Consider the following 17,213-nt stretch of genomic DNA (forward strand, 5'->3'; position numbering starts at 1 on the left):
GAGGCTTCTATTTACCCTTCAGCACAGCTCAAACATTACTTCCTCTGGGAAGCCCTCCTTAATCCCTTAGGTGTTTTCACCCTCTGTGCTCTCATGTTGTGATCGCTGCTCCATCCCATAACCTACGACAGCCCTTGGCAATCACAGGTGATTCTCATTATTTGGTACGTATGTTTTATGAAGTTGCCATGGACACTGAAGGAGTGAATACTGAACCATTGCTCCTAGCAGAAGTATAGGGATAGTTCCTTTGAGCCTCTGGTCACGTTTTCATCAACTGATCTCTACATAACCTTGTTTTATCCACATTTGTGTTAAAAAAAAAAACACAACACTTTAATATACCTGTGGGTTCATTAACATTAAACTCACAGTTAACGGCATTATAATTCATGCCTGAATGAAACTTATCTGACACACACTTTCTTTGAAAGAAATGTCACAGCATTCTTGCTCTTAGGAACACTACACGGCACTTCAGCTCTGTGCTTAAGGACCATTTTAAACAGCAAAATGACCAACAAAAAGTACCCAAGTGCAAAACATGGCACTAAATAGACCTCGAAAAGGATACTTGTTTACAGAACGAGAGCTGAAATGAGAAGGCAGAGCACCTGCTTGCTCTACCTCAGCTGGGGATGTGTGTGCAGGGCAGCTCACGGTTTTCATGGCGCCAGCATGGGCATGCCATGGATGACTATGAAAGGACTGATTTGGGAGTTACAAATAAATGTCAGCGAGCAGGCAATCTGCACGTATAGAAGCTGTAAATAACGAGCATCAACTGTATTTGTTTATGTGTTGGACTTTCTTTTAGTAGCATGAGGACTTCTTATGGGAAGGCTGGTGTCCCTGCTGGGTAACCAACAAGAAGTCCCAGCAGTTGATGGGGTAAGACAGGAGAGTGTATAAGATTATGTACAGATCAGTTGATGAAAGGGTCAGTGTATTTATTCCCCTGGGCTCCTCTTTGTGATGGACATTGCCTTGGGCTTCCTAATTAAAGGTCTTTTCCTCTCAAGGCAACTTCCTCCAGGGGACTGTCTGCTTTCACATTCAAATGAGCACTTCCCCCTCCGGTCTCTTCAGGCCTCCAGGTGGTAACTGCTCCTTGGCTTATTTTCCTCTGTACTACTTTCTGTGGTTCTCCTAAACCTGACCCACACCCTTCTAATTAATCCTTTCCCTTTCGTAAATAATTTGAGTGTGAAGTGTTTGGTGTCTAACTGATAAGATATCCTATTCATCTTATATACCTGACGGTACCAGGCAATGTCAGGTGAATCGGTAACTATTATTTATGAAGTAAAGAAATGATCTCTAAAACTCCTTCTAACAGTTACTCTGTGACTCTGTGATCCCACAAGCCAACTACACATCATGACTTGCAGAGAGTCTCAAAGTCATTGAAGACACACACACACACACACACACACACACACACAGAAATACACGAATACACACGGCCCATCTTGCTGAATGGATTATGGTGGATCTCTTCCTCAGAGTGGTGGATGTGTGTGTCGGGAGATTCCAGAGAAAGTTGGGTCTGCCAGATAAATGCTCTGAGAAGCAGAGCTGCTCATCCAACCGCTTCAGGAGTTTCATATCCGGGTCATTTCCCAGTGGGAGGCAAGACCAAAGGGGAGTCCCACCAAGGACTGTGTAGAAGCCACAGGCTTCTCCGGTGCATGAACCGGCTCCTGCTGTGGACGTGGGCATTTGGCAAACTAAAAGGTGCAGGGAGAGCTCAGCGGACCGAAAATACAAACCGGCCTTTATTTCACTGGGATTTTAAGAGGCGGGTACAGGTACTCTTCGCTGCCCAGCTGTGACTGAAGAACTCCAAATTACAATTTCCATGTGTCACCCACACAGCAGATGACAGTGAATGAGTGTGAACAATACTCTGGTACTCGGAACAAGGCAAAAAATCATCTTCACATTGGCTTCTTTTCCATCAGCGTTGCTCTCTCATATCCACTGACTATGCTGCTGCCCGAATGCACTTTTAAACACAGATTTGACCTTCTCTCCTTGCTCCGTGACATCTTTCCTATCTATCAGTAGAGTTCCCACATTTCTTGTCTTTCAAAATATGGTCTTTATCTAGATTTATAACTTCTGTTTCAATTTGCCTAACTCCTTCCATCATCCTTACCTTTGCCAACACCTCGCGCCCACCCCCATAATTTACGCTCCAGCGAGATAAACTGATAATAGCTTCCGCACACGTTCAATTTCCTCTAGCCTTACCTGGAAAGTATTTCTCTTATTTCTGTCCACTTACTTCCTAAAAAAACCCCATAATTCATCTTCAAAACTGAGTCAGACATTATATCCTCTATGATGGCACTTCTCAAACTTTAATGTGCTTATGGTCACCTGTGGATCTTGTGAAAACGCAGATTCCCATTCAGTGAATCTCAGGGTAGAGTCAGAGAATTCAGATTTCTCATAAGCTGGTCATATTGCTGTTGATGGTCCAGGGACCACACTTTGAGTATAGCAAGGTTCTAGAAAGTTTTTCCTGATGTGCCCCTTCCCCTGAGGGATTCCATCACTTTTTCGGAGCTCTTCTCTCCTTTGACTAATTTCTGTTCTTTCCCTATATGATGGATTATAATTTTACTCATTTATATGTCTGCTTTTTTTTTTTTTAATGAGTTACCTGGGGTTTCTAAAAAGTAAAGCCTGCTTTTTTCATCTTTGTTTCCATAGCTCTCAGCGGAGTATATCATAGGAACACAGGAAGCATTTGGTGTTTACTTGTTGAACAAATGTTGAATGATATATAGTCCATTTTTTTGTGGAACATGAAGCCATGTAATCATTTTTATTTAAGGAAAATTTTTGGTTGTTTGACATTTGGGTAAATATGGAACCCAGGCCATATATATATTGTATTTATTCAAACATACAGCTTTATTTGCTAGAACCAACCTTTAACTATGGACGATTTATAAATGGTTAGAGATATTTGTAACATTTTCATTGTGAATCCTAGCAATCACTGTACACTAATAAATATTCAATACATCCAAATATAAATAGCCTCAAGAGGTACAAAATGAAAAATCTAAAAAATGCACCTAGAATCAAAACCTTGGATAAGGGAATTCCCTGTGAATGCATGGTACAGTGTTCAAAATGTGAGAGGGGTAGCAAAAAATCAGGCAGGAAGCCCATTTTGCAAGATAGGACACTGGGGAGTTAACATATTCAGTTAAGGTCCCAGTGAATCGGAGCTTGAACACGATAACACCATACAAGGGGCAATTTCTGAAACCAGACCACAGAAATCAGTCAATTTTGATGTTTTCCTTCAGGCTGGATGTTCCGGAAATTATCTCTAATTAAGGGTTCCACAAGAGAATGTACAAAATGCCAGAAAGTAAACAGGGATGATTTTGGATATGTTGAGTAAGATCATCTTCTGAATGATAGAGTTTTATCTGGAGGCAACCAGTTTCACAATAATTATAGTTACAAGTTATGCATCTGAATCTCCAGCTGGTCAAAATATCACACGGTTTAGAAAGAGCTAATTGCAACACCATCTAATAATCTCTCTGAAAGTTTTATCGGAACGCTGCAGGAAAATGAAATCTCTCTTACATCAGGGAATACCCTTCCCCACAAAGTGTGGAAGAGCACTGCAGCTGGCTCGAAGTCGAAATGATAATTAAAGGAAGCATTTATATACCTGCAGGCGGACCTTTCAAAACTGCTTTGAAGCTCACCTATAAATGGCTTCATGCAACAAGACTGGAGGGGTGGGTGATTCAAAGGGTTAATTAACTGAGTGACTCCAAAGTCATTAACTCTAACAAAGGTGAGAAGACAGATGAGAACAAGAAGATCCTATTCCACGTTGGAGGGCTACACGGCCAACCACAGTGGCCTCTGTGGGAGAAATAGCACTTGGTGGTTGACTTCTTTATTGGCTTTCTCTGTCTTGCCCCCCAGCTTATTTAACTCCTCTGCAATCCCTTTCATCCTCAGTAGAAGGCAGTGTTGAACAGAAATAAAGAAAGGGCATTGGCCGCAGACAGATGTGGGCTCTAAATCTCCTAGCTCTGTCGTTCTGGCAAGCTCTCTTGGCTTTTTAAAGCCTCGGTTCCATCATCTGTAAAATGGGAATAAGAATACATTCTCAAGGGATTGGTGGGAACGCAGGACGAAATGAAATTGTGCAGATAAAGCCTGCAGCTCAGTACACATTCACTTGGCGTATTTCAGTGCTCCATCAACAGTGGGCTGTCTTGTGCCTCTTGGAAGCACCCCAGTCAGTGCTTGACTCACTTTCCATCCAGATGGTTTGAGTGAGAACAGACCTCTCCTTCCTCTCCTAGACTTTCAGGAGACTTGAAGCCTCAACCTTCAAGATGCAAACCTCTAGGGCCTAAGCAAGCTTCCAGGTCTCTGTGAGGCCACTGCCCGACACCCTGCTGCCCTCTGCTGATGAGGGTTGGAAGAGTGCAGAGAGGGGACTAACCTTAGGGGCCAGAAAAACTGATGGCGGAGTCCTCAGTCAGAGCCAACCATGCGAAGCAAGCATCTTCTCCCAGGATCCCTGTGGAAGCATTCCGTGCAGAGGGGGGGCACAGTCCCCTGCCTGGCTTGGTACTAAAGGTGGGCATTGGAGTGGTAACAACCAAAGGCCCGTCTCTGTACCGACCGGTTCCCCACCGTCTGAAGTGCTCTTTCTGTCCAGATGCCGTCTCCAACCGTGCGGTGGGAACTGTTCACCCCAGTTCATCACGTCCCTTCAAGGAGGGAGGTGGCGGTATGTTCGATGAATACAACCTCCTGAAACTGCTTCTCGGCCTACGTGGCCTCAGATGGGAGCAGTTGTTCCGTAGCACGGCAGGAAGCTGCAGCTGACAGGATCACGGCAGCTGAGCTGGCACTTTCTGACCTTAATTAACTCACCAGGTCTCCTTGAAAAAGAGTCACCTCCTCATTTCTCTTGCCCCACCATCCTGGGATTCTGTGTTGCCAGGTCAAGTAAAAACCCTCGACCATACCCTTCAGATCCATGTTTGATATAATAATGAAAATAATAATCCACAGTCCTAGCATGTCCCTCCTCTTCTTTAAGAAGTGCAAGAAATGGTGCCTGAAAGCTGTCAGGTTGAGATTTGAGGACCACATGAGATAAGAGGCTGGAAGGGAGGGAGAGACGTCGCTGCTGCTCTGGCCTCCCTCCCAGTTCAGGGGCCTGGGACTCCCACCTCTGTCAGGGTACTCCCTGTGCCGTGAGGCTCAGGGACTGGCGCCACAGGCCAGTTGCCTCTGGGGAATGCTGGGCTGTTGGCAGATTTTAATGCTCTGTGAAGGGAGAACTGGCTTCCCCCTGTGAGGATCTGCAGCCCGGGGCCTGGTGCTGAGTCTCTGCTAAAGTCCCGATTCTGCAATTTCAGCCAGTTGACTCAAGAGTCTGCAGAAAGGTGGCCGGTCTTCTGGTTTCTAGAGAGGGAAGAGAAGGACTCTGTGAGTTCCTTGTACTTGTGTGTCATAGTTAATTCCAAAGCAACCCAGAACTCAATAGCCCTCTGCTGACTGTTAAATGTGCTTCCATATGTACTGTTGAACACCATAGTGTCTCCGTTGTTAACAGCAAGGATTCTGGAATCAGATGGACTGATTTTGAATCTAATTAAGCTTTTCCATTCATTAGCAGTGTGACTTTGAGCAGGTGACTTAACTTGTTTGAACCTCAGTTTTGTTGTCTGTGAAATGGGGATAATAGTAGTATCTATCTCATAAGATGGTTGTGAGAATTAAATAAAATCATGTATTAAAATTCATCATAAAATAAGTGCTAACTAACATCAAAAAAGAAAATCCTTAGGTATAAATCTCACAAAATATGTATAGGACCTATATGAGGAAAAATATAAATTTTAAAGAAAGAAATCAAAGATCTAAATAAATGGAGACACTTCATATTCAAGGATGGGAAGACTTTCTATTATCCAAATGTCATTTCTTCTCAACTTGATCTATAAATTCAACATAATCACAATCAGAATCCCAGAAAGTTATTTTGTAGATATTGACAGATTGTAGATGGTCACTGACTCTGAAGTTTACATGAAAAGGGAAAAGACTCAGAATAGCCAACACAATACTGAGGAGGAAGAACAAAGTTGGAGGACTGACACTACCCAACTTCAAGACTCACTATAAAGCTACAATAATGAGGAGAATGTGGTATCGGTGAAAGAATTAACAAACAGATCTCTAGGACAGAGTTGAGAGCCCGGAAATAGACTCACAGTCAACTGATCTTTGGAAACAGAGCGAAGGCTCCATTCAATGGAAAAGGGTAGTCTTTTCACCAACAGTGCTGGAACCATTGGACATTCACGTGCAGTATAATGACTCTAGACACAGACTGTATACCTTTCACAAAAACTAATTCAAAATGGATCAGAGACCTTAATGTAAAATGCAAAACTCAGAAAACTCTAGAAGATAACATAGGAGGAAATCTGGGTGACTGTGGGTTCAGTAATAGGTTTTTCGATACAACACCAAAAGTATGATTCATAAAAGAAAAAATTGATGTTGAGCTTTGTAAAATCAAAAATGTCTCTTCTGTACAAGACACTAAGAGAAGGAAAAGACAAACCACAGGCTGGGAGAAAATATTTTCAAAACAAAAATATCTGATAAAGGACTTATATCCAAAATATACGAAGACCTCTTCAAACTCAAAAGCAAGAAAACAAATAATCCAATTAAAAAATGGGCAAGAGATTTCAACAGACACCTCATTAAAGAGGATATACAAATGGCAAATAAACATATGAAAAGATGCTCCATATCATATGTCATTAGGGAACTGCAAATGAAAACAATGAGCTACCATCATATACCTATTAGAATGGTTAAAATACAAAATACTTGATAACATTAAATGCCCGTGAGGATAAAGAGCAACAGGAATTCTCATTGCTGGTGGGAGTGCGAAATGGTACAGCCATCTTCAGAAAAGAGTCTGGCGGTTTCTTACAAAGCTAATGTAGTGTTATCATATGATCCAGCAATCACACTCCTAGTCGCGCTGAGAATTTATGTTCATACAAAAACCTGCACACAGATATTTATAGGAGCTTTATTTCCAATTGCCATAAACTGCAAGTGATCAAGATGTCCTTCAGTAGGTGAAGGGATAGCCAAACTGTGGTACAGCCATATAATGGAATATTATTCAGTGATAAAAAGAAATGAGGGGGCGCCTGGGTGGCTCAGTGGGTTAAAGCCTCTGCCTTCGGCTCAGGTCATGATCTCAGGGTCCTGGGATGGGGCCCAGCATCGGGCTCTCTGCTCAGCAGGGAGCCTGCTTCTCCCCTCTCTCTTTGCCTGCTGCTCTGCCTACTGGTGATCTCTCCCTATCTCTGTCAAATAAATAAATAAAATCTTAAGGAAAAAAAAAAGATCAATAGTTGTCAGGGTTTTGGGAGAAGGAGGGAATCGTAAATAGGTGAAGCTCAGTGGATAGTGGGGATACTCTAATGGTAGATACACAATATTATGCATTTGTCAAAACTCACAGAACTGTACAGCACAAAGAGCGAACCCTAATGTAAACCACAGTTAATAATAATGTATCATAGTGGTTGATTAATTGTAATAAATGTACCACACTAATGTAAAATATTATCAATGGGAAAGAGGGTATATAGGAACTCTCTGCATTATTTTGTCATTTTTCTGTATATCTAAGACTTCTAAACAATAAAGCCTATTAACTTAAAAATAAAAAAAGAGTTTAAAAAAGGAAAAACTGATAAGTAAATTCAGCTTTCCTAATTATCATAGTATGTGGACTCGTGAAGTGGACTGGATTTGTTTCGTGCCCTTCTTTATGGCTTCATTGTTTGTTTCTTTGGGTCTGAGTACGTGGGCTCTATGAGCTTATGGAGCAATCATTATTTCATTCTCTTATCAGTAAGAAAAAGGAGGTTCAGAGAATTGTCCGAAATTAATGCTTAAGAAATGCTAAGGCAGAGACAAAGCCCAAGTACCCTATACTTTTTCCATTCCACCTTGTTCCCCTTCAAAAATCTGAATTTGTGTTCATTATCTATTCAGCAACTTTATTTTTCTTTTTTTTTTAAAGATTTTTTAAAAATTTATTTGAGAGAGAGACTGTGAGAGAGAGCATAAGCCAGGAGAAGGTCAGAGAGAGAAGCAGACTCCCCGTGGAGCTGGGAGCCCGATGTGGGACTGGATTCTGGGACTCCAGGATCATGACCTGAGCTGAGGCAGTTGCTTAACCAACTGAGCCACCCAGGCGCCCTATTCAGCAACTTTCAGTTGTGGTTGAACTTCAAAATTTTCTAATTCACCAAAGGACGTCAAGACTTCTGCTGATGTGGCTAAAGATATAGCCTGCCCCCCAAGCATGGGATAACTGGGACATCTGAGAGGATGCAGAATAATTGACTTCTCATTCTGAATTGTTGAACAAATAAAATGAATCTGAATTAAGTCTTTTTAATATTTTCAACAGCGCAAGTGAACTTCTGCTCATCAACTTCTAGCACTACCTTCACGTACACTTAATGGTTTTGTGATGTTCCAGTCAGGATTTTGGGGACAATGATGGAATTGTAAATAGGTGAAACACAGTGGATTTTAGGGCAGTGAAACTTCCGTATGACATTATATTGGTATCTTACCCTCTCTTCCTCTCTAACAGTGTGTTGATGGCTTGTGACATTCTATTACAGATCAAATAATATTTAAGGTCGCTGCCAGCTCTTTTAGGGATGGGAAACCTCTTTCATTAGTAGATGCTCAAAGCCACTTTCTTGCTAATCTACTTCAGTATACCTGCTTCCTCATCCTCTAAGAGGGTTTCTTTCTCTAGGGAAGGGGACAGACCCTAAAGTTATAGATTACAATGTAGGGGGAAACCACTTCCTTTACTGACCTCTTTCCAGCAATGATTCATGATCTGGTAGATATTTGCAGAGGCCAGCCGGGGCTTGTATAAGCGAAATCCAGTAGTGATGTCTTCTACCACTTCTGAGTTGCTTCGGTTTTCATATGGGATTTTGCCTTCACTGAAGACTTCCCACATCAGCACACCTACAAGAAATGATGAGTCCAGCACAGTGAATGATGAAGTTCACAACTAGCAAACAAATAAGCCTACATCGAGAAAGGCAGATTCCTTGCCATTCAGATTCAAGTCCTTACCTTCAGGAAGGAGAATAGAAAACCATCTGAGGCTTCTTAAGCCTGGACTATTTTTTTTTTTTAAGATTTTTTATTTATTCATTTATTTGACAGACAGAGATCACAAGTAGGCAGAGAGGCAGGCAGAGAGGCAGGCAGAGAGAGAGGAGGTAGCAGGCTCCCCGCCGAGCAGAAAGCCCGATGTGGGGCTCGATCCCAGGACCCTGGGATCATGACCTGCGCCGAAGGCAGAGGCTTTAACCCACCGAGCCACACAGGCGCCCCAAGCCTGGACTATTTCTTAAGAACAGAGATTTCCCAGTCTTCCTAGGGGTGAGGAAATTTCATGCTCAGCCCTTTTATATATCTAACTCAAATGCTACTACTAAAAGTTGCAGGGGATATGAACTCAAATGTCTACACATCATGTAAATGGATGGAGTGAATGAGATGTACCGTAATGGAGATTAGGGGGGACTGTGGAGAACTGGGGGTCTAGTTCTGTTTTCAGAGACCAGCTGTGATTTAGCTCTAGCCACCATAGGGCACATGGGGATGAGGGTTTGGGATTGCCACATTTTCTGATTTTTTAAAAAGAACTCATAAATTGAGAGTTTAGAAATAGAAACTCAATTTGATTTTTAAAAATACTGTGTAGACAGAGCAAAGCATGTCTCTATGTTGTCTATTTTTGACCTGTGATTTAATCCCCTTTCCTCTTCTATCTTTAGCAGAAATGTCACACCCAATTTTATTATGTACTAATATATGTATAGGATGTCAGAGTGGGAAGAGAGCTTGCCGATCACCTATTTCAGTGGTTTTCAAAGCATATTTCAGAGATTCTTAGGGCAGGGTTTTCCAAAGTACAAAAATCACCTCAGACGTTTGTTCAAATGGTAGCTCCTGGACCCTGGCCCATACCTCAGACTTGGATTTCTAAGGGATTCTCAGAGGTGCCTCTGGAGTTTTGGAAATTTGGAATCTACCTGTAAATAAGACTGTTTAGTTCCCCAAGTTGCCAGAATTTCTAGTGAGATTTCTTTGGAAAATTGAAGCCTGCGGCTCAAAGCTCTTCTGAAAACAATTGCTTTCATGCAAACCTTGTAATGCATTGACTGGAAACTGAGTAAGGTGCAGAGAGCTTACTTGACTTGCTTGAAAGCATAGTTGATTAGGGCAACAACCTTAAAATGCATGACAAATCTCAACGCCTTAGAGGCAGGCATCAAGCTCTCATCATCAGGGTTTCTGTTTCTCAAGCTTGCCACTGCTGTTATCTCGCCCTCTCTACCCTCCTTCCATTGGTCAGTCTCATTTTCGGACACTTCAGGTGGCACCTCCTAGGCAGTGATGGACTGTAGCTCAACCCTCTTATTATATGATGCAACACAAAATTCCCAAGCTGACAACCTGTAGCAGAGTAAGCCTCATGCAGAGTAAGCAGGTGAATGTGACAAAGTGGCCATGGGACACTGGGCTTGGTGCAGTGTGACCAGCTACATCGCCCATAGAGATGGCCACACATCAGCCATACCTTTCTCCCCCCCACTCCCACTTTGGTCTCTCTTTTTTAAAATCTCTTTTTCTTAACATGTAATGTATTATTTGTTCAGGGGTACAGGTCTGTGATTCCTCAGTCCTACACAATTCACAGCACTCACTATAGCACACACCCTCCCCAAGGTCCATCAAGCCACCCCAACCCTCTCGCCCCCCCTCCCCTCCAGCAACCCTCAGTTTATTTCCTGAGATTAAGAGTCTCTTATGGTTTGTCTCCCTCTCTGGTTTCGTCTTATTTCATTTTCCCCTCCCTTCTCCATATGATCCTCTGTCTTGTTTCTTAAATTCCACATTATCAGTGAGATCATATGATGATTGTCTTTCTCTGATTGACTTATTTTGTTTAGCATAATAACCTCTAGTTCCGTCCATATCTTTGCAAATGGCAAAGATCTAGATCTAGATCTAGATCTATATATATCTCACATCTTTTTTATCCATTTTTTATCCATTCATCTGTTGATGGACATCTACGCTCTTTCCATAGTTTGGCTGTTGTGGACATTGCTGTTATAAACATTCGGGTGCACGTGCCCCTTTGGATCACTACGTTTGTATTCAGGGTAAATACCCAGTAGTGCAGTTGCTGGGTCATAGGGTAGCTCTATTTTCAACTTTTTGAGGAAACTCCATACTGTTTTCCAGAGTGGCTGCACCAGCTTGCACTCCCATCAACAGTGTAGGAGCATTCCCCTTTCTCCGCATCTTCTCCAACACCTGTTGTTGTTTCCTGACTTGTTGATTTTAGCCATTCTGACCCGTACTTGTAACCTTCTGAGATTGCTCTGGTGCAGTTTTATTTCTTCCAAGTTCATTCTTTTTTTTTTTTTTTAAGATTTTATTTTATTTATTTGACAGAGAGAGAGATAGAATCACAAGTAGGCAGAGCAGCAGGCAGAGAGAGAGAGGGAGAAGCAGGCTCCCCGCTGAGCAGAGAGCCCGATGTGGGGCTCGATCCCAGGACCCTGAGATCATGACCTGAGCCGAAGGCAGAGGCTTAACCCACTGAACCACCCAGGTGCCCCTCCAAGTTCATTCTTTAACTTAAATTTGAATAACAAAATCTTAGCCGGGTCTGTCAAATAGGGAAGCTGTTTTAAGGAACAGTTCAGAAGAACTAGAGATTTTTTTTTCATTTTATTTCTTTTCAGTGTTCCAGTATTCATTGTTTATGCACCACACCCAGTGCTCCATGCAATACATGCTCTCCTTAATACCTACCACCAGGTTCACCCAACCCCCCCCCCCCCACAACCCACTACCCTCTAAAACCCTCAGTTTTTTTCTCAGAGTCCATAGTCTCTCATGGTTTGTCTCCCCCTCTGATTGCCCCCAACTCACTTCTCTTCTTCTCCCAACCACTCTGTTGTCGGAAGTTGGCTACTCTAAAATACTGGGGGAAACTTCAAAACTAGTTCTCTGAAGAGATTTAATTAGCTTTCCCCTGGTTCCTACTCTTAAGTCAACACACTTGGCAAAAATCAAACTCCAACTCATTCCTTTCCAAAATATAACCCTACTTATAATCCAAATCAAAGAGTTTGTCCAGTATGTTGGACAAACAAACTGTGGCTTAGGAGGATATGACAAATCCAGCTTTCTTTCTGCCACACCAGCATCATTCATTCTGCCTTTCATTCATGCCCATTTGTGCTTATCAGAAAGTCTAATTCCTTATCGTGGGCTGCCAACTTCATTGTCTCTCACTAAGACAGTAGTATCCCTCTTTTCTTTGGACACACCAAATTTTTATACTTGCTGGTCTTTTTGGTCAGGGACACCACTCCCTGGATCTTCAAGTGAGGATGACTCTCTCATCATTCAGATCTATTCTCAAGGGTCACCTCCTTGGAGAGGCCTTCCCAGACCATGCTATTTAAAACAGACCCTCCATCCCAGTCATTTTCTATCCCATTACTGTTTTGTTTTATTCATAGCACTTACTTACTACTATGTGACTTTGTCTCATGTACCTACCTATTAGTTTGTTTATATGATTGTTTTCTGTCTCCCCCTAAAATTTGCCTCCAAGAGAATAGGAATCTTTCCTAACCTACGCATCACTGCATTGTAAGCACCTAGATTAGCCCTGGATTGTAGTAGGTGCTCAATAAATTGTTGCTGAATAAATGAGTAAAATATTTATTGAGAGTTAAGTGTTGAACAAAATATGCTCCTGGTCCTTGAGGAACTCATATTCTAATCTCCTGACTCCTCCAGCTTTTGATCTTACAGAAACTGTCACCTGAATCTGTCTCCATCCTCATTTTAACCCCCATTTGAAAGATCTCCAAGAACAAATGCAATAATGAGGGCCTCTTCAAACTTTTCAGAGCAGTTACCACACACAGACTATCAGTGGGATGTCCTCACCACCCAGTCCTGGGCAAGTAGAGTTGCCTGGATTTGACAAATAAGACAGGTGGTTGGCAGTCCTCTATCATGTGGGTGTGGGGCCAGGATGACACTCACCAAATGACCACACATCCGACTTGCTACTATAGCGACTGAAGGAGAAGACTTCCGGGGATGCCCACTTCACCGGGAACTTGGTGCCTGTGGAACTGGTGTATTGATCATCAAGGACGAACCTGGGTAGAGAGTGGAGAAAGAATGTCTGAACGTTCTGGGGGCCTGTGTCCCATTCCTGAGACTTTCCTAGCATCACATGTCCATATTACCTTGTCATCCCAAAGTCGGACACCTTGATGACTTGGTTTTCTCCCACGAGGCAATTTCTGGCAGCCTGGAGTAGGGACAGGCAAACAAAGGGGAAGGAAAACTGTCGGTGGAAAATCAATACAAGGAATCTCCTATAATCTCAGGCTTTTGGGTTTCTATGTGTTGCTGTACAAGGGCTTTACAGATGTTAATTAAGCTTCACTAGTGCCCAGAAGCGAGCTAAAAAGTTAAATGTGTAAGATCCTTTATTAGGATGAGTAAGTTTGGTCTTGTACCTTCATTCTTGAGATCCTAATTAGAAGAGAAATCTGGTGTTGTCTAACCAACGATGTGCTCTAACGCAACCTGAGGCAATAGACAGTGTTAACATTAGGGATGATACGAAGAAACTGTCACCCATTTGACTAAAATAAGAATGTTTTGAGGTTACTAATTCTCTTAAAACTGTTCCTCAATAGGAAGAGTACCTAGTCCCGACTTAGTATCACAGAACTGCACTGGAAGAGCCCTTAGTGAGAAAAGACTCTTTTCTCACAGTTGAAATGTACCTACGAATCCCAAGGGGGTATGTTAAAATGGATATCCTGAGCCCTGACCTCTGGAGATTCTTAGGATGGTTTGAGCATCACCCCAATGTGATTGGGGTAGATTCTTGGGTAACAGTTTGAGAAAAAACTGTGCTTGTCCGTTTCTTTCACTTTATCAAGAGGAAACCGAGGCACAGGGAAGTTAAGGAGAGGTTATAAGCCTCATTTTGGAAAAATGTAAACTCAGACTCAGAGGGTACAAGTCAGAAACAAGGCTGGGATTAGAACCCAGATCTGAGTCCTACTAGGACATCGCCTAGTGGGTGGAAGAAGGAAGAAGTGAAGGGCGGAGGGGAGGTGGTCTGTGACCTGTTATATACCAGCGTATTCCCAGTCTGGGTAGCGTACACTTCTGTGGGACACAGCCCTTCATCCCAGACCTACAGACGTTGGCCCTGCATCCTCTTACCAGGTCTCTGTGGATGACACATGCCTCCTCCAGGTACGCCATGCCCTCACACACGTCCAGGCACATGCCCAGCAGGGTTTCTGCAGCGAAGAGACCCCGCTGGCTGCGCAGGTAATCTGACAGGCAGCCATGCTCCATGAACTCAAACACCAGGCAGATGGGGGCCTGCTCTAGGCACACCCCATACAGCTGGACCAGTTTGGGGTGAGAGAGTTTCCTGAAGGGAAAAGGTCAAGGGTCAGATGGTCTAAACTCAGTCTCCCAAAAATGCATTCCCTCCCCCAAACAAAAACAACCTGAGGGATGGTGAAGAGTCAGATGGCATGGGTGATGGTGAATGGAGGCCAGTGGGGCTGGGGGATGAGACTGGTAGTGGGGGGAAGGGCAAGACCCTGACAGGCCTTACAGGCCACGGTGAGGGTTTTGACTTTATTTTCCATGCCACTGGAAACCATTGGGAGATTTGAGCCACAAAGTGGCATGACATGGCATCACATATCCTCCCCAAGACATCTTTGCATACTCTCGTTTTGGCCACTCACATCATGACTTCAGCCTCCTCTATGAAGTCCTCTTCAGACATAGCCCCTTCTTGAATGGTTTTGATGGCCACCTTGTCCTTGTTGAGCCAGTAGCCAAGATGCACCAACCCAAACTGCCCACTGCCAATCTCCTGCACAAAAGTGAGCTCGGAGGGATGGATCACCCATTTCCCTGGAAAAGAGAGAGAGGTTTTTCCAGGAATGGCAATCAGTAGATATGAGGTATGGTGCTACAAGGAGACTATCTGTAACCCTAGGTAGCATGTTACCTTATTGTTAATATAACCCGAAGATGGCAAATAGTATAAGCTTTAGACATAGAACTATCATAGATAGGTAAAATTATTATCTTTGTCCCCCAAATCATAACATAGGATATGCACTTAAAACCGTGAAAAATGTATGTGGGGGGAGATTACATGAAAGGAGGAAGGAAAGTGGCATTAATCAAGGTATCAAAGAAAATAAATGAAAGGGGTCTTGTAATGTCTCAACTATTTTCTATACCTGATTGAAAATGTTTTATTGCCATTTTTCACATAGAGCAAATTTCATTTGAGCTGATCATTCATTCATTCATTCACTTATTCATTCATTCATTTATTCAGCAAGTGCATCCACAGCACTCTGTTCAGCCAAAGCAGGGGTTGGGAATAAGCATCCCAAGGGGTCTCATACAGAAGTGCCACTCAGCACAATCTGGCACATGGTAGGCTCTCAAAAAATGTTTGGTAAATGAATAAAAGGAATCTGATTCTCAATTTTTACACTGACAAAATGAACGGGTTCATAAAGTAATCTCTGAAATCCCATCCAGCATGGATACATTAAGATTCTGCAAATATGAGAATTACCTTGTTTTCATAAGGAGGCTAAAGAGACATTACCCTTTCCTGGCACTTGGCCTAGGACCATAAACAGCTCAATTTCTACCTCTTGAAGGCAGACTCAACAGAAAATAGTGCTGAGTTCCCACTCTGTACCAGATATGGTGCTAGTTAGGGATGGAGAGCCCATAGCAGTGTTTCTCAAAGTCTGACTCTCTAATCACCTGTGTCAAAATCACCTAGAGCATTTGTTTAAAATGCAGATTTGAGGATTTCATGATCAGGGATTGTGTTTTGATAAGTGTTAGGTAGTGTCCAGGAGCCAACATTCTTTTTTTTTTTTTTTCTTTTTTTGAGATTTATTTATTTATTTTTAGAGGGGGAAGGGGCAAGGGAAAAGAGTCTTAGGCAGACTCTGTGCCGAGCACAGAGCCTGATGTGGGGTTTGACCTCATGATCCTGAAATCATAATCTGAGCTGAAACCAAGAGCCAGACGCTTAACCGAGGGCACCACCTAGGTGCCCCCAGGAGCCAACATTATTAATAAGCATCCCAGATGACTTAGGTGTACACTGGAGTCTGAGAACCACCCATCTAGGAGACCCAAAATGAAAATTACTTGAGCCATCTCCTTGACCACAACAGTTAAGACCAGAGGAAGCAAACTCAAATGCCTTTAGGCTCCAGATAGATAATAAAAAATGAGGGAAGCAGTTCCAAAGGATAAGAGGGAATAAGATGGCTTATGGCACTGGAGATGCAAGCTTTGCCTAAAGGCATTGGAAAAAAAATTAACACCATGTTATTCAGACAAACACTTCTGAACGCTTCTAACTTTCAGCCCTTGCAATGGACCATACCCAGCAAACTAGATGATACAAAAGTTCTAGAAGAAGGTGGTGTAATAAGGGTCCTAAAGCATCATTTTCTAATATTTTTTCCTAAATGCTATTGGGAAAAAATAGCATTTAGATAGAGTGCTCTGTACGAAGTAGGTGCTCAATAAACACTTCATTGATGACCTCTTCAGTAAAACCAATGGACATTGATTTGACCTCGGCAAATGTGCTCATATATATATTTCTCTTACACACTATGTAAATATTCCTTTGGGCGTGCCATCTCTGGATGTACAGTGTACCTGTTGTAATGGTTATTTTAAGTCTGGGGAAGAATTAGGTATGTGGAAAGTCCATTCAGAATTTGATCTTTAGGGATGTGAGTTAGTGCAAATATTTAGCATCACTGAATGCACGGCTCACCATATCTCAGTCCTGCTGTGACTGGCGCTTTCTGCCTCCAGGAACAAACTGGGTACCGGAGTCTGGTGACCAGACCTGGGTTGAGTAAAATGTGAAAGGCAGTAGTAGTTAGAGCTTGGCTGCAAGCCAAGTGATTTAACTG

General features: G+C 42.7%; 1 protein-coding gene across 1 annotated transcript in view; it reads right to left on the bottom strand.

The window, feature by feature from the left end:
- Positions 1–2,855: 2,855 nt before the first annotated feature.
- ITK (IL2 inducible T cell kinase) overlaps positions 2,856–17,213 on the bottom strand; it is a 66,073-nt gene continuing 51,715 nt past the window's right edge. The window contains exons 11-17 of the mRNA XM_080803731.1: positions 17,072–17,146; positions 14,982–15,153; positions 14,440–14,656; positions 13,443–13,507; positions 13,234–13,352; positions 8,951–9,108; positions 2,856–5,472 (exon numbers count right to left, since the gene is read on the bottom strand). Of these exons, the coding sequence (XP_080659857.1) occupies positions 5,401–5,472; positions 8,951–9,108; positions 13,234–13,352; positions 13,443–13,507; positions 14,440–14,656; positions 14,982–15,153; positions 17,072–17,146 (878 nt within the window). The 3' untranslated portion in view covers positions 2,856–5,400. The remainder of the gene's footprint in view (positions 5,473–8,950; positions 9,109–13,233; positions 13,353–13,442; positions 13,508–14,439; positions 14,657–14,981; positions 15,154–17,071; positions 17,147–17,213) is intronic.

The sequence above is a fragment of the Martes martes genome (assembly GCF_963455335.1).
Source record: "Martes martes genome assembly, chromosome: 5".
NCBI lineage: Eukaryota > Metazoa > Chordata > Mammalia > Carnivora > Mustelidae > Martes > Martes martes.